The 22688-nt window shown below is 36.8% G+C and overlaps 1 protein-coding gene across 2 annotated transcripts in view; it reads left to right on the top strand.

Annotated features, from left to right (window-relative positions):
- LOC115218591 (zinc metalloproteinase-disintegrin-like atrase-B) overlaps window positions 1-16690 on the top strand; it is a 60409-nt gene extending 43719 nt beyond the window's left edge. For both annotated transcript variants that reach the window (XM_036508191.1, XM_036508193.1), the window contains exons 5-14: window positions 959-1054; window positions 2793-2925; window positions 5050-5231; window positions 8249-8320; window positions 9547-9698; window positions 9827-10000; window positions 12418-12561; window positions 13632-13758; window positions 14949-15056; window positions 16533-16690. In XM_036508191.1, coding sequence (XP_036364084.1) covers window positions 959-1054; window positions 2793-2925; window positions 5050-5231; window positions 8249-8320; window positions 9547-9698; window positions 9827-10000; window positions 12418-12561; window positions 13632-13758; window positions 14949-15056; window positions 16533-16586 — 1242 coding nt within the window. In that variant the 3' untranslated portion in view covers window positions 16587-16690. The remainder of the gene's footprint in view (window positions 1-958; window positions 1055-2792; window positions 2926-5049; window positions 5232-8248; window positions 8321-9546; window positions 9699-9826; window positions 10001-12417; window positions 12562-13631; window positions 13759-14948; window positions 15057-16532) is intronic.
- Window positions 16691-22688: the final 5998 nt, after the last annotated feature.

Genomic DNA, 22688 nt, shown 5'->3' on the forward strand with positions numbered 1-22688 from the left:
CGTGTTTTGTTTACATGCCAATTTGCTGTGGGGTAGTATCCTAGGAAAGCACCCTACACAATATTGAGTGTCAACAGATGGTGTCGTATATGGAGCTTTCCCAGGACACTATCCTGCAACAAATTGGTATATAAGCAAAACACACACACACTATGTATGTGCAGCCTATAATGTGTGTACACACACACACACGCGTGCGCGCGCGCACACACACACACACACACGCACACACACACACATACACACACACACACACACACACACACACACACACACACTCTTGTAAGGAACAGAATTTCAATCAAGATGCTTAATAATTTAAAAGTCTATTTCTAATTGATGAAGAAAGAAAAATATGAAAAATCTTCGCCACACATTTAAAATAAAAAGATTCTAGGTGTTTCAATGTTTAGAATCAGACGAGGTGATCTTTGTGATTCGATGGGGGGGGGGGGAGTGAGACAACTGTCTGGTAAAAAAACAATAGACATAACTTGAAGGTGTGATGTTTAGAAAGATAGAAGGATATGAGCTGTTGTGACATTCATCCCTTTCCTGTTTGCATTAGCTGCATAAATGAAGTGAAAATTTTGTATTAGGAATTGAGTCACAGCTTGGAAAATTGAGAGAATCACTTTGGTAACAACTGGTCAAATATTCCATGATAACCATCAATTCCTTTAAAACCTGGATGGGGTGGGGGCTGGAGGAAGCATAGGACTGATTTTTATTGATCGGGGAAAGATAAAAAGCCAAGTTTTTCCAGAACAGGATTTGAACTAAGAATTGTCACTGAATACTGCTTGATACTTTGTCCGCACTCAACCAATCAATGTATCTTGAAATAAAAATCAATAAACTTATAAATTCCTTAAAATTGATAAATTCTATCTTCATTTCATGTTGCATGATCCACAATTTTTGAATGGATATTACTTGACCATTTCCGGTGCCTAAGGTTGACCTTCACCAACATAGTCAGCATTTCTTCCAGAATGTAGATGAAAGTGTCATCGTTAGTGTTCGACCAAATGGAATTAACGACATTCATGTGGTAAGTGGAATAATAATGGTTTCTAATAAATGCACTGATTGAGCAGTAATTTTGAGGGGAGGGTCATGGCTGACCCCAGTACTTTACTGGTACTTTATTTTATCGAATAGGATTGAAGCAATCTAAACACAAATATTTCACAATTTACCAAATATTCCAGTCAAAATCTTGAAAAAGAAATTTAAAGAATTTACTTTTCCATAAGTGTAGGATAAGATTTCAGACAAGATCTCACTGCTGTTTTTAGGTTAAGCTGTGGCCCAGGAAATGATCAAAGGAATTCCAGCCATGACCATTCCACTTATTGTTTTCCAGATTTATGCTCACTTTTTAAATTTTTTTAATTGGTTGGTATAATTGAAAAGTGATTTGGCTGCTATTTTTAACAGTTTACATTATAAAATAGAGTTTCTCATTGGCCCCTAGCCATAACTTACCAAAATTAGTTTTAGAAACAGTTTCTTCAACGAATATTTAAAAATAGTCATCATGGAAACTGGAAGGATGTTTGTACTGGACCCTATTTTCTCCAATGTTAGAACTAGCATCTAGAAACTGTTTTAGGAATTGTCTTTCTTGGCACTGACCATTTCCAGTCTAAATCCCACAAAAAACAGATTGACCTTTCATAAGACATTAATCATTATCTTTTATTAATCAAGTCAATCAAATATTATCCTCTTGTAATACCATTCAGTTAAATTGAAAGAAATAAGTTATCGTTATTTCAGGGTTTTACCTCACTGCAAATTTTGGTAAAAAAAATGAACTTAATTTCTTTTTGATGTTTTTCCTTTACTTGTTTCAGTCATTAGACTGCGGCCATGCTGGAGCACTACCTTGAAGAATTCCAGTCAAATGAATTGACTGTGATACTTATTTTTTAAGTCTAGTACTTATTTGATTGGTCTCCTTTGCCAAATTGCTAAGTTACGAGGACATGAACACCCTGACACTGGTTGTCAAGCAGTGGTGAGGATGGTCCCCATGGAGGCAAGGTGGCCGATTCCAGTGGCATGCAAAAAGCACCTTTTGAATGTTGAGCCTTACGGAGGCAATGGATGAATGACAGACTTTTGGCATTCTGTTGTGCTTGAGAAGAAGACTCATCAAGCCAAGCAAAATTGCAGTCATGGCAGATACTGGTGCCACGCAAATGACACCCATGCTGGTGGCATGTAAAAGCATCCATGACACTCTCAGAGTGGTTGGCATAAGGAAGGGTATCCAGCCATAGAAACCATGCCAAATCTAACTGGAGTCTGGTGCAACCTTCCAGCTTACCAGCCCTGGTCAAACTGTCCAACCAATGTCAGCATGGACAACGGACATTAAATGATGATGATGATGATGATCATCATCATATATATGTATACGACAGGCTTCTTTCAGTTTCTGTTTACCAAATCCATTCACTAGGCTTTGGGTAACCTGAGGCAAGAGTAGACGACACTTGCCTAAGATGCCATGAAGTGGGACCAAATCTGGAACGAAGTGGTTGGGAAGCAAGCTTCTTGCAGTCAAATTAAATAAACCTTATTAATATTTATTACTAAATTAATTATGCAATTTTGAACATGTTTCCATGTTTAACCTGCAGAACCCCATTCAGCTATTAAATTCTCCATGTTCAGGTCTCAAATTCTTTTTATTGTATTTTACTTGTTTAGTTGTTGCAGACTGTTTATTTTTTGTATTTCTACATGTTTACCAATTAACTAATGTTGTATTTGTTTAGGAAGGAATGGTGAGTGATGAACTGTTCCTGCTGCCCCCTGGTGGCAGTGTTCGTCATAAAAGATCAGTTGAAGTTGCGAGTCACACACTCTGGAGACAAACTACACCAGTAATGGTACTGGATGAAATAATGGGTAGATATATATACACACTAATATGGTTCTTCATTTCTGCCACTGATATAACAAAAGGAATTGTCTAAGGCCAGCTTTCAATAAAATTGTTGTTGCTTGTAATCCATTTGATAAATCTCTCCTTATTAAGGTTATGCTTAATCTTGTAATATTCTTATTAATTACATCATGTATAATTTCATAACAACAATTCCATAATTAATAACAACAACAACAATAGCAATAATGACAAGGCAATCGTCAGCAGATACTGAAATTGAAAAAATTAGATCAGAACCATCCATGCAAATAGTCATAAAGAGATAAAGCCGATAAAGCATAAGACAGAGATAAGAAAGACAAAATCAGGAAAAAGCACAAGAGAAGAGACACTGCTAGAAATATGATAATAGATATAAATACACTAAAGCTAATACAAAGTAACAGTAGTAGGACTAAAAAATATTTGGAAACACATAAAGGAAACTGATTTGTATAATAAGGAAATACAACGTAAACACAAACAACTCTCTGTATAAACTTTAAAGTAGACTCTGGAAACTAGACATAGAGAAAAGCAGCAGAAAAAAGTATAAAAAAAAACACACAGTGATTTGGAGGTACCCCGTATATAACCACAAACTATCTTCATACACTAATGATAATAATCTTTTCCCAGTTCTTGCTGCCAACCTACAATCACAGAGACTACATCCATCAAACTTTCATTTATATATTACAGAAAATTTACTTGAGAGTAGCAACAGTTTCTCTATATTCATCTTTCTCTTTAAATGGCACCTCAAGAAATTGATGGGGTTCCTGGCCCTGGAGAAAGAGCCTAGTGCTCAAACATTTCAACCAGACCTAACACAAAACCTCTTTTGCCACAGCCAACCGTGTTTTGTTGCCAAAGGAATTTGGTCAAACTTCACAATAGACACAGTTGGTTGTCAGATCTGCCCTGCATGTGAGAACTACCATTTGAGAGTAACACACAAATCAGTACAAAACAGCACTGAATGAAGATCATGGATGGTTCCGTCACCTTCCATGAGTCTTGGATAGATTTAGTTGATGGTGGCTCCAACATGGCATTACCTGACTAGATAAAAGCAAACAAGTTGACAATACTGGGAGGAACCTCATTTAGCAGCAAGAGCACTCTCTCACATACATACATGCATACACACATACACACACGTGTGTGTATGTGTGTGTGTGTTACTTTATGTTGAACAAATGAGAGAAGAGTGCTCAATACATTTTGTAGAGGATAAGGCTTATTTATTAAAACTGAAGCTGAGAGTTTATTTCATGATTTCTGTTTCAAAATGCTGTGAAGTCTCCCCTGAAGATCACAGTGGCTCATAAGGCTGCTTTCCCAGATTCTGTGGTGAATATGTTTGCCCACCACGCTCCCAGGGCAGGGCACCAGCCCTTTGAAGGATTATTCAGTTACACCATCTAAGTGAAGCGGAGCCACAGTGGAGCCACATGAAACGAAGTGATTTGCTTGAGAACACAATGTGTCACTCAATCCAAAAACTGAAACCCCAATAATTGTATGATCATGAGCCACATATATATATATGTATATGTATTTATATGTATGTATATGTATATATGTACATATATATATATGTGTATATATATGTGTGTGTGTATTTATATATATATACACACACACACATATATATACATACATATATATATGTGTGTTTATATGTATACACACACATGTGTACATGTATGTGGTGTGTGTATTTTCAATAGTGATATTTATTGTGAGTAAATTTTAGTTGTGAGTTAGTAACATGTAGTGATTTTGTAGAAAATGTGTAGAAGATTTGTAGTGAATTTAAAGTAGAACTTGGAGGGAGTTTGTTAATTTGTGGTGTTTACTCCTGTGTTTTTAGTGATATCCATTGAGCGAAGACCATGGAATAGATTTTGATGTGGTTGAGCCTTAATTCAAAAGTTGAGTGAAGTGTGGGGTAGTTGTTGATGTTGTTGTTATGTCTTGCCCCTAAAACAGCGAGAACCATTATGTCAATATTAGAGATCAATAACTAATAATTCATATGTAAGGAACCTAAATATTGGATATTTTGTGTATTTCTCTAAACTTCTTTTTATTCTTAGGCATTCCTTTACCATTACCAAAGGAAACGGAGGAGAGTGTGAACCGAGTGAAGCGGCATGCTCTGAATGCAGTTCCTTACATTGATGTGGAAGTGTGTGTTCTTTTAGATTATGCTCTTTATTTAAAGGCTGGCAGGAACTTACGAGACCTGGCCGCATATATGCTGCACTTTTGGCATGCTGTAAGTAAACCTGTTTCGTTTGAGGTGATTCTTTGCAAAACAATTGGACAAACATTGACTTTTATTCTGTCGTGCATTCCTCCATGTTTAATGGGGAAAATCTCATGGGGTTTTCATGAAAAAACCTTGAACAGAAAGATATAAAAACAGATTATAATTAATATAATTATCTAAGTTTTACAATGACTTTTGTGCTGTTACCCTGGGGACTCATGGGGGGGGGGGAAGGTGAGGCAGGTTTTAGAAATACTCAGGAAACCATCTGCTTGGATACCAAATAGTAAAACTAACATTTCTTAATAACTGATTATGCTTCACTGAGGTGTGATAAGACTGAAACATACCCATACTGCTGTCACCATAAGTACCAAAGATAACATTCACTACCCTCCCTTTTAATCTTCCCCCACTTCATTCATCACTCCCTTCTGTTTTTGATTTATGTAACCTGCAGAATTATCTCCCTTAACTGTCTAGACCAGAATTAATAACTTAATGAATCTTCCTTCTCATGGATGTGATTTTAATTAAAATTTCTAAGTTAATTACATGAAGTGTATTTACACTGATACCAAAATTAATATATTTGACATTAATTTTGGTTTCCTATTTTGGCACAAGGCCAGCAATTTCAGAGGAGGGTCTTAGTCAATTACATCAACTCCAGTGCTCAATGGTGATTTATTTTGTTGACCCTGAAAGGCAAATTTGATCTCAGTGGAATTTGAACTCAGAACATAGAAATGAAAGAAATATCACAAAGCACACTGCTCAGCGTGCTAGCGATTCTGCCAGCTCACCACCCATATATTCGACACTAATATTGATTGGCATTCCCATACACATATGCACATGCACACACACACACACACATACAAATAAATAGATAGATAGATACATACATACATGCATACATCCATACACACACAGATATATAGATAGATAGATAGATAGATACATACATACATAAATACATACACATATGTATATGTATTTTCATCATCATCATTGTTTAATGTGTGTTTTCTGTGCATGCATGGGTCGGACGGTTGGCAGGAGCCAGACAAATAGAAGACTGCCCCAGGCTACTGTGTCTGTTTTAGCAGGGTTTTTACAGCTGGATGCCCTTCCTAACGCCAACCACTTTCCAGTGTGGACTCAGTGTTTTTTACATAGCACTAGCACAAGTGAGGTTAGTTTTGGCATAATTTTTGCAGTGGGATGCGCTTCCAAATGCCAACCAAGTTACAGTGTGAACTGGATACTTTTTACATGGCACCAGCACACCAACTTGCAGGAGAAGGAATTATGAGAGAGGCAGGGGCATTTGAGGAGGAGAACTCGTGTCATAGGATGAAAGGTTAGAGGGTGACAAAGAGACAAGGAAGCAGAAACAGGTGTCTTGTTATTAGAGAGGAGGCGTTGGAGGAGGTGACTGAGTATCAGATGATGAAAGGTGAGAGTGTGACAGAGAAATAGATGTCTTTACTATGGAGGAGGTACATGGTTTGTCAGTGAAAGAGACAGAGACAGAGAGAGAGAGCGAGAGAGCGACCAGGAATGCTGCTGTAGAGGGGATACATGGCCACCTAGCCAGAGGGAAGAGCAAGGGAAGAGAGAGAGAGTGAGAGAGAGAGAGTGAGTGAGAGAGAGAGAGAGAGAGAGAGAGAGTAGGAAACAGCAGAAGTGCAAGAGAGAGAGAGCAGGAGAGAGATGATGAAGTGCCAGGGTATACTCACAAGTAACAAGGATCAGAGCATAGATGTGATGGTAGAGTTAGGAAGAGAGACATAAGAAGATCATAATGTATGTGATCAAGTATTGCCAAGAAGGCACAAGTAGGAAGTAGGGATTGCAGTGACTAACTTTTCTTTCAACACAGTTGCACTTTGTCGGTCATGCACATTGATGTCGCAAATCCAGCGGAGCATGCTACTTTCATTTCTCTCCAGTTTCTGCATATCCTCCACATTCACAGCCCATGTCTCACTACCATGTAATATAGCTGTTCTCACACAAGTGTCTGTGTTTGTATACATACATACTCTTTTACTCTTTTACTTGTTTCAGTCAGTTGACAGCGGCCATGCTGGAGCACCACCTTTAGTCGACCCCGGGACTTATTCTTTGTAAGCCCATTACTATCGGTCTCTTTTGCCGAACCGCTAAGTGACAGGGACATAAACACACCAGCATCGGTTGTCAAGTGATGTTGGGGGGACAAACACAGACATACAAACATACACGCACACACACACACACACACACACACACACACACACACACACACACACACACACACATATATATATATATATATATATACATATATACGATAGGCTTCTTTCAGTTTCCATCTACCAAATCCACTCACAAGGCTTTGGTCGGCCCGAGGCTATAGTAGAAGACACTTGCCCAAGGTGCCACGCAGTGGGACTGAACCCGGAACCATGTGGTTGGTAAGCAAGCTACTTACCACACAGCCACTCTATACGTATATACACACAGATGCACACAAACACAATAAGTTTTGCTTTGTTGTTGAAAGATTCTCTTACACTTAAATCAATGAAGTTCTAGATTTGAACAAAAATTCTATAAAAGGTAAAATTTGATGGGATGGGAGGAAATGCTGATGGAGGGTGAGCAAGTAACAGGAAATAATGATAATAATAATAATAATAATGATGATTTCGAATTTTGGCACAGACCAGTAAGTTCAGGGGAGTGGATTAAGTCAAATACATTGACCCCAGTGCACAACTGGTACCTTATTTCATTAACTCTGAAAGAATGAGAGGGAAAATCAACGTTTTGGAATGTGAACTCAGAATGTAAAGATGGATGAAAGGTTGTTTGGCATTTTGTCTGATGAGGCTTTTAAACTGATTGGACAAAATGTACGTGGGATGGAATGGTAAAGAAAAATGTATAAAAAATAAACTTTAATGATAAAGTCTTCATGCCAGAGTCTGTTTGTTCTTATTTTGTGGAATGGCTGTGTTTTATTCCGACAGGTTAACCTTCGTTTTGCCACAATACAAGATATGAGGATTAACATAAAACTGAAGACAGTTGGTGTCTTTCAGGTAAGATTGACTTTTAGTTTCTTAGTACAACATTACTTAACACCACCACCACCACCACCAATACCTATTTCTTTATTACCCACAAGGGGCTAAACATAGAGGGGACAAACAAGGACAGACATAGGTATTAAGTCGATTACATCGACCCCAGTGCGTAACTGGTACTTTAATTTATCGACCCCGAAAGGATGAAAGGCAAAGTCGACCTCGGTGGAATTTGAACTCAGAATGTAACGGCAGACGAAATACCGCTAAGCATTTCATCCGGCGTGCTAACGTTTCTGCCAGCTCACCGCCTTTACCATCACAGTTCTGAGTGGTGCTACTGCCCTACAACAGGGGCTTCATAATTTTGAAAGGACACTCATCTTTCATACTCTTATGGGTCAGTTCTTAGATGAAAGCCAGTTTAGCAGGTGGGGAACAGGGGTGGGGGACTAAGCCATCAGTGTCTGGCCAGCTGTAGCCAGTCTCTTACTATCTCAACTGATATATCTCATTTTCATCTTATTTTATCTTATTTCACTGATATATCTTATCTTAGTGACCCAGGAAGAATAAAAGGCAGAGCTAACTTCAGCTTGGTATGAACTCAGTTCTGGATTCATTTCATGTCAAAACTTGATTACAAGAGGAAATATAATTAATATATGAAATATATTTAATATGGAAAATTTAATTAATGCTCTAGTATTACCAGTCAAATGAATAATATCAGGAAATATGGCAAATATGTAATAATTATTATTTAACTTTAATTGAACTTTTTTGTGCTTCAACAAAATGATGAAATGAATATTAATTTAAAAAAGAAAATATTTATTACTTCAAAATAAAATTAAAACAAAATTTCTCATATGTATAACTTCTTCCTGCTGTCATCTACTCCCCTACTCCTCCTGTTTCTGTGATTCTTTCTGTGTGTGTGTGTGTGTGTGTGTGTGTGTGTGTGTGTGTGTGTGTGTGTATGCATGTGTGTGTATGTATATCGTACTTTTAATCATTGCCTGCCACCAAGCCTTGCACGTGCATCTCTTATAATAATTCTCTCTGTGTTTCGCTTTTGCTCTCTCGCCCCACTCTCTACACAATACAAAATGGGGTTAGAGAACCAACCAACCAACCAACTTCTACATCAACTATTCTTATATAAGCATGTAAAATATAAAACATAATTATCGTTGCTAAGTAAGCCTTTATTATTCCAACCATAACATGTATTTTAGGATGAAGAATCACAGCTATTTCTCAAGAACAATATGCTTCAGGGTAACAAAAGAATATTTGAAGCTCGGCATGCCCTGTCAGACTTACAAAGATGGCTTAGCTATCATTACAGAGACTTCAAGAAATTTGATGTCATCTTTTTATTGACTGGGTAAGTCCTGAGAGATTCTTCATTAAACACCTCTAATATTGGTAACTGGTATTATTATGGAATTGAGAGTTCCCAATTTGATATTTGTCTTCCTTTGAGAAATAACAAAATTTTTCTTTACATTTCAGAGATGATGGTTGTGTTTTCAGTGGTCAAGCTTGTGAAAAACGAGTCACTGGGGTGTCATACGTCGGAGGAGCCTGTCGAAGGCACTGGCTGATGGGAGCCCTTAATGTGGCAATTGGAGAAACTGACCTTGTGTTTAGGGGTGTCTTTACAGCTGCACATGAAGTTGGTCATTTGTAAGTGTTTTTAGGGGTTGTAGTGTATGAGGGGTGGGTGTAGTAGTGGCATGGGGTGTGGGGTGAGTGCCAAAGTTTCTCTTCTATTATTTTCTTTTTTGAGTTCTTTTACTGTTTCAAGAATTTGGTAAATTGCCAAAACTTTAGAAGTCAGCAGAATGGCAGAGATGTTTAGAGTGTTGGATGGAATATTTAATGGAATATTTAATGGGATTTATTCTGCCTCTCTGTGCTTTGAGTTCAAATCCTGCAGAAGCCATCTTTACTTTCCATTCCTCCTGGGCCAATAAGTACCAGTTAAAGACAGTTAAAGAGCCAATTCTTCACTCTCTTCCTTTCCTCTTCTCCTCTTTCTCTCCCTCTCAATGTTAATTACGTTGTGCTGGGATCAATTCAAGGGAGACCACTCACAATATCTCTTCCACAGAGGAAAAACGATTGACCAAAGTGCTGGCAACTTCTTGTGGTTGATTTGTTATTGGAACCAGGCAAGGACTGGTCAGTGTGCCGTAGAACAAAGAATGGAAATGGAAAAGAAGGGAGAAGGGAGAGGAGGAGGAGTTTCAGTATTACAAGATGTTTAGGTGTGGGAATAATCGACACTTGCTTCCTGCGTTTCCCCCCATCCTGGAAGTAGAAGACATCTATTGATGGGAAGGTGGGGTTAGTTGTGGTAGCAGCCGCAGCAGTTGGGTGGTGGTGGTGGTGACGGTCGCCGGGGGGGGGTTGTGGCGAATGAAGGTGGTGGTGATATAGGTGGTGCGGATAATGACTGAGAAATGAAAGACAAGAAACTAAGTGCGAAAGTAATGAAATATATTTCTTGAAAATCAAATCAAATTTCTGAGTCAAATGAATGAAGGTCAGCAATAAAATATATAAGGAAGAGAGAACTGGTGTGTGTGTGTGAGTGTGTGTGTGAGTGTGTGTGTGTGTGTGTGTGTGTGTGTGTGTGCATGCGTGTACGTGTCTGTGTGAGTGAATATATATATATATATATTATATAAAAGGGCTTAGTAAAATAAATTACTTTGCCGCATACTGAACTCATTAGAAATAGCAGCTAAAAAAACTTTTTTAAAACTATTTCTAATACTTAAAGAAAACCTCTCTCATATAGTGTTTGCTCAATTCAACTCACGCAAATATTTGCGTGAGTTGAATTGAGCAAACACTATATGAGAGAGGTTTTCTTTAAGTATTAGAAATAGTTTTAAAAAAGTTTTTTTAGCTGCTATTTCTAATGAGTTCAGTATGCGGCAAAGTAATTTATTTTACTAAGCCCTTTTATATAATGTAATAATTTGAATTCGCCTTAAATGGTCCCTTTGCATACTGAATACTTGGTGAAATTGATTAATTAATTAATTTTACCCTCAATTGTTGAAATTATATATATATATATATATATATATATATATATACATACACACACACATAAATGCATACATATGTGTATATATGTCTATATGTATGTACATAGGTGTATGTGTGTAAGGTCAATGTAAACTATAAGAGAAAGAGAAAAACATAGAAAAAGAATGTAAAAATGTTGGTCTTAAAATGTAGAGGAATATTTCAAGAGATCTATAGAAGTTGTTGGAATGCAGAAAAGTTTACTGGAAAGTGTTGTTTAACCCCAGGTTCGTCCCCACTGAGCAGATCCATGATCAAAAATGTTCCAGCCAGGACCATTCTACCTTTCAAACAAATACTTTATCTCATATCTTTTCCCTATTTTTATGTTATTTGAAATTTGGCTGCTCTTTCTGACAGGTTTAAAACCCACATAGAAGTTCTCTCTGCTGTTACTGCTGTGTTGCTATTTAACCCCAGGTCAGTCCTAACTGAACAGACCCATGATGAAAGAAGTTCCAGATATGACAATCTCATCTTTACTTAAACAGTCTAACACTACACTATTCTATGTGTCCTTCATTTAATGATGTGATTTTTAAGGAGATTTGGTTGTTATTTCTAGCATGTCAAAAAACTACTACTAAGAGGTTCCTTTGATGTTTCCTGTAACCTTTCATAACATTTTAGTGCAGTTCTATAAAAATAGTTTGTTATTTGATGGAGTGGAGGAGCTATTTCTTACATTAAGAATATGGGGTGACATAAATAAATACATTTAAACCAAGAGTTTCATTTGATGAAATAAATATTCCAGGTTTTATACAGAAGCTGTGTATTAATAAAGCTTGTTGTTACATTAAAGCAGTATGTTTAGAGTTTTGATATCAGGTGTAACCGATATGGTTGTTAATACTGCCAAATGTTGAGTTAAAGCAAAAACAGTCAGTTATCTACCCAGGGTGAAAAATACCCTGAAAGATACTCCAAACTGACATTTCAATCTATGCAATATGCAGAGATTAGAATTTAATTAATTGAGCCAATCCTTGGATTTTTAGGCTTGGTGCGCCACATGATGGAGAGTCTGGTGCTGAAATGTGCACAACCAATTCTGGCTACCTCATGAGTTACAACAGATCTGACCCAATTAAGGCACACAGATTTTCAACATGCTCAATAAAAAAGTTTAAAGAATTCTTAAGGTAAGTAGATCCTTCTCTACGGTTGTAGAATTACATAAGTACCAAGGTTTTTTTTTTAGGAGTAGAAGTCGTTTACCATCATAAAGAGCTAATATTTCAAGTAGGAGTAAAGATGGTGTTAGTTCAGAGATATTTCAGGTTTGAGGTGGGAATTATTGCCAGTTAAGTTTAAAGTTCAGTGAGACCTTCAAAGAAAGCAAGAGATACTGCAGCTTTGATAAATAATTAACCTTTAGAAGCTGTGATTCTTTGTATAGTTTTGGTATCACATTTCTATTCTGAATTCTTTATTTGTATATTATAACATTCTTCATTGATAAACAACAGACACATGTTGTGAGGAATCATTATTAAGTCAGAGACGAGTGCAGACATGGTTAAGTAGTTCACTTTGCACCCATGTAGATGTTGGTTCGATCTCACTGCACAGTCTCTTGAGTAGATGCCCACTAGTACTGCCTTGAGTTGACCAAAGAGTGTGAGTGGAAAGTGTTTGGAATTCTGTCAATTATAAGAAGCTTTAACACTTCTCATTTCCCACATGCAAATACTAATGTGGAGAGTGTTTAACCATAAGAATTGTGTGAAGTCAAAGGACCAAAATCATCCAAATACAGAATTCCATGGTAACGAGAAAAACTTTCAGTGTTTGGTGGTTGTGATTTGTGACCACTACCCTGGAATGGTAATACTGTAGGTGTCTACCCACCACCAGTCCAGCTCAGCATCAATAAAGAGAATAGTTACCAAGGTGGACATTGGCACAAATGTACTCTGCTCTTTGGTCCATACAAAAATTACCATCATCACAGATCCAGACATCCAGACTGCAATGACAGGATGTCTCTCATCTCTTCCATTAAATAGCTAATCCCATTCATCTAAATATACTTGATGTTTGGAACAACTCCCAGGAATATGGCAGAATGGCTGCAACTGGAATTGGCAACAAGAACAACAAGAACAACAGATTTTGATCTAAAATAAATAAATAAATAAATAAATATGACAGACACCCCCTCCATACACACACCTTATTTATGTATTGTTGTTTTTTAATGATATTATAGAACAACTGCTGCTCATTGTCTGTGGAATCGTGCAGTGGAGCCGATTCCTTATCCTAAAGTTTTACCTGGCCAACAAATGAAGTTAAAGGACCAATGCTATAATTATGTAAAAGGAGAACCGTGTGAGGTAAGAACAATATAACGAAGCTAAATCTATCATTTATTTTCACCTGTAAATTGAGAACTTTGTTATTTTCAAGAATGTCATTCCTCTCTTTATAAAACTTCCAATTTTCTTCAATGTTTGCTTCTTTCCAACATGGAATAAATAATACTAATTCTAAAGAAAATGATGGCTGGCAGAATTGATAGAGAATTGACCAAAAGGGTGGGGGTGGTGGCAGTGAATCCTTTGATCAAACCAAATAAACTGTGACTCCATTTGTTTTTAAATTTCTGATGTTGTTTGTCAGCCATGGCCCCTAGCAGTAGTATCCCTGTTTTCACATTTTTTGGTAAAGGAGCAGAATTTGAGTTGGAACAGTTGACAAAAATTACTATATCCAACACTCAAATGGCTGCCAATTTACAGGGATTTTGTCTAATTCCGGGTATTTTGTCCACTTCCCAAAGTACCTGGGTGTATTTCTATCCTCATCTTTATGTTCTGTGTTCAAATCCCAATGAGGGCAGCTTTGCCTTTCATTCTTCTGGGGCTAAAAGAGTTGAGGTAATCAGCTGAGGAAAAGAAGCAAAAAATACTTCCTAAAAGTGGTACCCTAGTATGGCCACAGTCTAGAAAATGAATAAAAGAAAGAATTCTCTTTTTAATATAAAATATTAATTAATAAAAATTAATGATACTTGAGGTGGAGAGAAGAAGCAATTAGCTTATTGGCAATTATGAACAACTCTACACATTTCGGTCTTGTTAAACCATAACCATTAGTGACAAAAGAATTATTGGTATTGATGTACATTAATATAGAGACACCTGTCAAAGTCATGCAAGTTGCATAACAACATCACTAGAGCTGGTGACACAGAAAAAGCACCCACACTGTACACACTGCAAAATGGTTGGAATTGGGAAATGCATCTGGCTGTAGAAATTATGCCAGAGTGTAGAGAAAAGAATACGGTGCAGTTTTTGGGCACATTGGATCCTATCAAACAATCCATCCGATGCCAGCATGAAACATGGACATTAAAAGATGTCAGGGAAGGCACGGACAGGCATCAAAAAGTAACTTAATGACAGAGAAATATTACTCACAGTTATCCTCTGCATAAATAGATAACAGTCAAGTTAAGGCATCATATTTAATGAACCACTAGATGTACATGTAAACTTTTATGCTGCTTTCTGCTGTGTAGGTCAGTGAATTTCAGTGTCACCATTTGTGTTGTTATGATGAGAAACGGAAGTATATATTCACCAGAGAACAACCAGCAGTCCATGGAACTGACTGTGGAAGAAATGCTGTGAGTTTTGAAATTGTTTTAACTTCATTGTTTATAATACCAGCTCATTTGTATTACCAAACAACTGAGAATGTATTAGCGATATATATATATATATATATATATATATATATAATATCATATAAGTATATTACATATATATATATATATATATATATATATATATTATATTCATCATCATCATCATCATCGTTTAGCGTCCGCTTTCCATGGGTTGGACGGTTCAACTGGGGTCTGGGAAGCCAGAAGGCTGCACCAGGCCCAGTCTGATCTGGCAATGTTTCTATGGCTGGATGCCCTGCCTAACACCAACCACTCCATGAGTGTAGTGGGTGCTTTTTACGTGCCACCGGCACAGGTGCCAGACGAGGCTGGCAAACGGCCACGATCGGATGGTGCTTTTTACGTGTACATATGTATATATATATATATATAATATATATATATATATATATATATATATATATATATATATATATATATATATATATATATGTATGTATATATATAAATCATGACACACATATATATATATGTATAATATAATATATATATATGTAATATATATATATATATATATATATATATGTATGTATGTATGTATGTATATATATATCATGACACATGGGAAGGCATAGCTATTGATCGTAGCAGGTGGAGAAGGATTGTGCATGAGGGGACAGCCACTTTTGAGAAATCTCGAGTTGCACATGAGAAAGTAAGGAGGGATGTCAGGAAGGGCATCACTGTTACACTTCCAGAAGGGAAGGGTCTTCCTTTGATGCTGACATGCAATGTCTGTGCAAGACCCTGCCTCAGTAAAGCTGGACTCAAGAGTCATCTTCATAGTCATAAAGCGAGACAGATGAGTGACAACCTGGCCACTGGTGGTGGTGCTACACACCATACTAATCATATCTGTCGAGCATGTGGAAGAGAGTGTAATTTGGCAGGAGGACTTAAACAACATGCAAAGGTACATGAAGCCCAGTTACAACTACAGCCGGCTATTACCAGTAAAGGTTTCAGTTGTCAATTTTGTACAAGACATTGTAGATCTTTAGCTGGGCTAAAAAGTCACATTCGATCACAGCACCAGTAACAGTTAAGCTTCGTGCAATGGCCATACTCGATAACGAGGGGGCAGCCATAATAATATATATCAAAACAGGAGATTGGAAAATTATTTTGGTGTTACTTATTCTTCCTTGCATTTGTTCCATTTGCTCATAAGAGCTACAAAATGGTACATGTGGAAGATATGTAAGACATCTTCTATTAGAAATTCTTCAGACAGAGAATCAATAATCATCTGATTTTCTAGCTGGAACCCTCGTCATCATAACCAATGGAGGGCCATGACGATGATAGTGATATGTTCATTATTTATAAAAGTTAATTATCACTAAATTTTATTTTAATTAAGCCTGAACTTAAAATGTATTTAATCTACTGTTTGTTTGTTTTTTAAAACAGATTTGTTACCATGGGAAATGTCTGATGAAAGACCAACTTTCTGGCAGGATTTAAAGAAAAACAATCTTGAGGAAGAGGAGGAGGAGGAAACTCTTTTATTTCATTCTGAATGTTCTTGTCTGATTGAAAGAGAAATAATAAAATAAGTTTCACATAAATCTATGGATAGTTAAATATCTTAATTGTTTAATTATGTTGTGCATCTGTAACCCATTAAATATGTTGCTTAATTATGTCACGCATCTGTCACCCATTAAATATATTAATGGGAAATTGTGTTGTGCCTGCAAACCATTATCTTCATTGCTTATACATGTTATGTGTCTGTAACTAATTAAATACATTAATTGACAGAATATACTGTCACTGTGACCCATTAAATAAATTAATTGACTCTGTAGCTTGTGAGTCTGCAACTCAACTTAAATGATATACAGAAGGTATAACAGGTATAGAATTGTGTTGCTCGGCCACACAGTAATGTTGGCTACCCCCTAATATATTTCCTAAACTGCCATTGAGCTTTAGCTTCATTATTAATTATGTTGAAAACATAAATAATCAAAGCTGTGATTTAATAACAACCAAAGAAGTATTTTCCCTTAATCTAATCCATATTTGGTTATCATTAAATTCGTGTTTTCTACAGAATTGTAAATTTCCTAATTTATGATTCAACATCAGATTTTTTCCATGCTTCTATGAGATGGATGGCTTCCCAAGTTGCACACACACACACACACACACACACATATATAAAACATGATTTCACATTAAGAATCTTGCAAATCAAATACATAAACACACACACACACACACACACATGTATACATACGAAATTAATTTGTGTAAAAATCAACAAGAAGAGTCCTCCATCTAATGAGAGTCTAATATTCCTATAAATGCTTCTTACTACATGCATCATATGTGCTACTAATAGTTTCACATACATAAGTACATTCGTCAAGCACCTAATAAATGTACTTATGTATGTTCAACTATTAGTAGCACATATGATGCATATATATATATATATATATATATATATATATATATATATATATATAAATATATTATAAGGAGATGAAATAACAAACGATTATCTTGTGAACTTCATGAACTTACAGCTGTTTCTGCTATAAGATGCAGTGGACTCATAACTGAGTGCACAAGTAGCACCTTAATGCTTCATCAGAGCCTCTATTCAGATTTGAGGTTCCAATGAAGTTGTAAGGTATTACTCAGGCACTCAACTATTGAGTCCACTGCATCATTAGAGCAGAAACAGCTAATGAAGTTCATATGAGAATCATTTTTTCCATGTCATTTCATTTTCTGATACCTACCTACCTACCTACCAACCTACCTACATACATACATACATACATACATACATACATACATACATACACATATATATGTATATAGTATTTTATTTAGTATTTTATTGAAGCTGAAAGAGAAAATACAAGATGGTCACAAGCGATATGTCAGGCAGGGAACAATGTTAATTAACTCTAATTATCTATATCATAATTAATTAGTTACAATTAGTTATATTATAAACAACGCTAATGTATTATTATTGCTTAACCCCAAGTTGGTCCTGATTGAGCAAACCTATGACCAAAGGCATTCTAAACATGATGAACATACCCTCTTATATTTCGGAAGGATAACATAGATTACTTTATCAAGTCTCCTATTGTAAGGAGTGACTTGAGAGGGACTTGCCAGTTATTTCTAGCATGTTAAACAACCATAGAGAAGCCTCCTAATTGGCTCTCATTATCTTCAAGGGAGGTAAGTTATATAAGATAGTTTAAAGAAGTGCAATTAAACAGCCACAGAGATTAAATGAGGCTGATATCCTTTGCAGGATACAATTACATCTTGAAAGCCAAGTTTTAGTAAATATGTTCTCTTTAGGTGGCAAAAAATTAACACACACACACAGACACACACACACACACATACATACATACATACATACATACATACAGATACATAGACATACACACATACATACACTGACAAATACACATTCACATACAGACAGAAGTTTTTTTAATTAATGTTTATTTTATTTTATTTTATCTAGTTTCAGCTCACGAGCTGTGGCCATGCTGGGGCACTGTCATTTGGTGTTGCTACATAATTTTACTTCACGAATGCTTTTTAGCAATTGCCATTTGGTGCATGAGAGAGTTTGATGCAGCTGCCCTCATCTGCACCTCCTGCCATGAAGTTGGTTCATCTGGGACACCTGACAGGAAGAGATCCGGTTTTATTTTAAAGACATCTGCGTCCACCCATGCCGGTCTCTCAGGTTCTTTGGGAGAGCTGTGAGCCTCTGAAGCCCAGGTTATCACAGTATCTTGTCCTACATCTTGATGGCAAATTTGGAGTCCTTGGCACTATGCAGTGGCGCCCAGTTCTAGCATTTGTGTAACTCTCAATGCCAAAGTTTGGGACAAGTCCTTCTAGAATCTTCCAGATGTATATTATGGCATATCTTTCTCGCCTATGCTCTAAGGAATAGAGTTTTAATCTCTTGTGTCTTTCCCAGTAGCTTGTATTCTGCATAGAGGCTATCTTCTTCGTGTAGCTACGTTGGATCGCCTCAAGTTCTGTGATCAACTTGACACTGGATGGAACATAGCTGCGAACAATAGTCAAAGTGGCTTAGGACAAGTGTCCTCCAGAGGACCATCATGGTTTCCTGGTCTCTTGTTCTAAAGGTTCTAAGAATCCATCCGGTCAGCCGCCTACATTTCATTGCCAATTTAGCAATATGCATCATCACTCATGTAAATACCCAGGTCTCGCACTGATTGTGCCTCTGGGATTGCAATCCCTCCAGGTCCAGTGTATTTATTGGGTATTACATTTAGTTTTGCATGCTGATAGCATAAAGCTTGAAACTTTTCAGCATTGAACTGCATGCTATTCTTTTCAGCCCACTTGTATATTTTGTCCAGCTCACATTGCAGGTGCATAGTGTCTTCAAGGTTCTGTATTGCCTGTGAAACTTTTGTATCATCTGCATAACTTGTGATTGTGGCTCTCTGCATGGCTGAGGGCATGTCTGAGAGGGCCATTATGAATAGTAGTGGTCCCAAAACAGTGCCTTGTGGAACATCGCTCACTATTTGCGTGTTATTGGAAGTGACCCCATTGGCTACTACCACCTGACTTCTATCCTTCAGAAAGTCATGAAGCCATTCTCCTAATTTTCCAACTATACCAAGATCATGCAGTCTATGACATATCATTCCATGATCGACTTTATCAAAGGCCTTTGCAAAGTCGAGATATATCACTTCCACATTTGAGTGGTTGAGCAGTCGTTTCAGCACCCAGTCGTAGTGTTGTAGGAGCTGAGTTAAGCAGCTTCTTCCTGGTCAGAAACCATGTTGGGTGTCAGGCAGCAAGTTATTTTCCTCAAGGAAGGTGATTAGTTTCCTTCTGACTATTCGTTCCATGACCTTGCTGATGTGTGAGGTCAGAGAGATAGGTCTGTAGTTCTTGGCCTCCACTCTGCTACCTCCATTATGAATAGGGCATATTTTACTTTCCTTCAGTTTCCTTGGAAGTTTGCCAGTTGCAAGGAAGCTCTGAAAGAGGAACTGCAGTGGTCTTGCTAGGACTCTCTTACATACATTTAGAAGGATTGCTGGGAATCCATCGGGGCCAGTAGCTGAGTTTGTTTTCATTTCATCTATAGCCTTTATTACATCGTCTTCCTTTATATTGATGTAATCAATCATCGCTGCCTCTGATTTTATATTGTTGTCTGCAATATATAAAAATCTATCTATCTATCTATCTATCTATCTAAATAGATAGATAGATAGATTCATATAATATACACATGTATCTGCCAGATCTGACTGGCCTGGTGCAGCCTTCGGGCTTGCCAGCCCCCAGTTGAACCGTCCAACCCATGCTAGCATGGAAAGCGGACGTTAAACGATGATGATGATATATATATATATATATATATATATATATATATATTATATGTAGAAAAATACAAACTGGGACAAGAACGTAAAACATTTAGAAGACGATACAAAAAACACGGACGGAACATTCGAAGCCTGGAATCTTCAGTAAAGAACCGGATCGTCCTCGCAATTTCGGCTGATTAATCTTGAGATCGCTCCGATCCGGCCAGCCCTAAGGAAAAACTAAGCTACGAGCATTAGATTTCTTGGAAAAAGGATCGAATGTATACGAAACAAGGACAGAAAAACGGACGATGCCACATATATATATATATATATGTATGTATATATACACACACACACACAGAGTGAGAGAGAGAGATGGTTACTTTTTTATCTCTTGTCATTTATCTTTTATTTGTTTCAGTCTTTGGACTCTGGCCATGCTGAGACTCCACTTTCAACGGTTTTAGTCAAATAAACCGAACCTTGGTCTTTATTTCTCTTTCTAAGCCTGATACTTAATGTATCGGTCTCTTTTACTGAACTGCTCAGTTACAGGGATATAAACAAACCAACACTGGTTATCAAGCTGAGGTGAGGGACAATCACAAAGGTAGACAAACACATAGACATATGCATATATATACATACACACACACAAAATCCATTCTGTTGCAGCAGAAAACCCTTACACAGTAGAACTGAACTCAGGATGGCATGATTGAGAAACCAGCCTCATAACCACTCAGCCTCTCCTAGAAGCATACACATTTGTGTATATATGTATATGTATGTGCCTGTGTGTGAGTGTTTGTGTCCCCATGTCTCCTCACAGATGCCACATGGGCAGCGACAATGTTGTCCATGTCCTACATGAAAAATATATTTTACAGTTCAGTGATTCAACATGCGAAGACATGTTCACTTGGAAACAAGGAATGGTTGGTGTAGGGAAAAGTTGCCAAGAATAGAAAAGGACCTCAAGAAGTCCTGACCAACTGAAGTCAGCATGGAAAAAGTGGACAGAAAAGCATGGTGGTGGTAGTGGTGGTGGTGATGATCCTCTTCACCATTGTGGAGGTCGTGGTGACAGCAGTGATGATGATGACAATGATGATGATGATGATGATGATGATGATGATGACGACGACAATGACGAGGACGAGGACGACGATGATGATGATGATGAGGTATGATACACCACATCAAATTACTCCACTATTTTACCAGGTGCCAACAGGCAGACACTTTATGTTCTTCCCAAAGTTCATTCACCTGAACCTATATTTAGAGCCAAAGACTTCAGCAATATTTACAGAAATAGCAGCCAAATGCTCCCTCAGTTACAATTTTCACTTTCAGCAAAGGGAACCAAAATTCCTGATTAATACAAAAGATCTGAAGCAAAGAGAGAGCTTTTGTATGCAATCTTGGCTTACTAGAAATAGCAACCAAATCTCCCTCAAATTGAACCTTAACATCTGAAACATGGACATTGGCTAATGTGATCCCAAGTGCATTATGCCTTAAGTATGATGGAATGGTCATGACTGGAATACCTTTCATTATAGATTTACTCAACCAGGGCTGACCTGAAGCTAAAGAACAACCAAAGATTTGACCTTTTGTCAAAATATAGTTTCATGAGAAGAATTTTTACTAAATAATTAACAAAATCAATATTATATCACAAAACTAATTGGATTCATTAATTATGAATCATAATCATTATGTGTAATTACATTGTAATATATTATTATTATTATTGTTATTATTATTATTATTATTATTATTATTATTATTATTATTATTATTATTATTATTATTATCTTTTTGTGTCTTATCCCAGTTTCATGTTATTTCCAGCATGTAAACAAAGCTTTCTTAATTATGTCCACACAATTAATATAGTTTTGCAATATCCTTAATGAATTTTCTTGTTTTTACCAAATGAAGAAATGAGAAATGTAATTACTTTAGAAACTTCTATAAATCACCAATAAAGAACTTCTTGGTTCTGGTCTTTTTACTTCCAATAAAACACAACACAACAAAATTTTTTAATCAAAATCTTTCTTTCCTCCTCAATTTTACTTTTCCCCTGAAATCTTTGTAATAAAAATTTTAAATGATAATATTTCCTGTTTCTTCTTTTCCTTCTTGTATCATCCAAAAGGGAAATCCAAAGACAAACTTCATCTGC

The sequence above is a fragment of the Octopus sinensis genome, linkage group LG13 (genome assembly GCF_006345805.1).
Source record: "Octopus sinensis linkage group LG13, ASM634580v1, whole genome shotgun sequence".
Classification (NCBI taxonomy): Eukaryota; Metazoa; Mollusca; class Cephalopoda; order Octopoda; family Octopodidae; genus Octopus; species Octopus sinensis.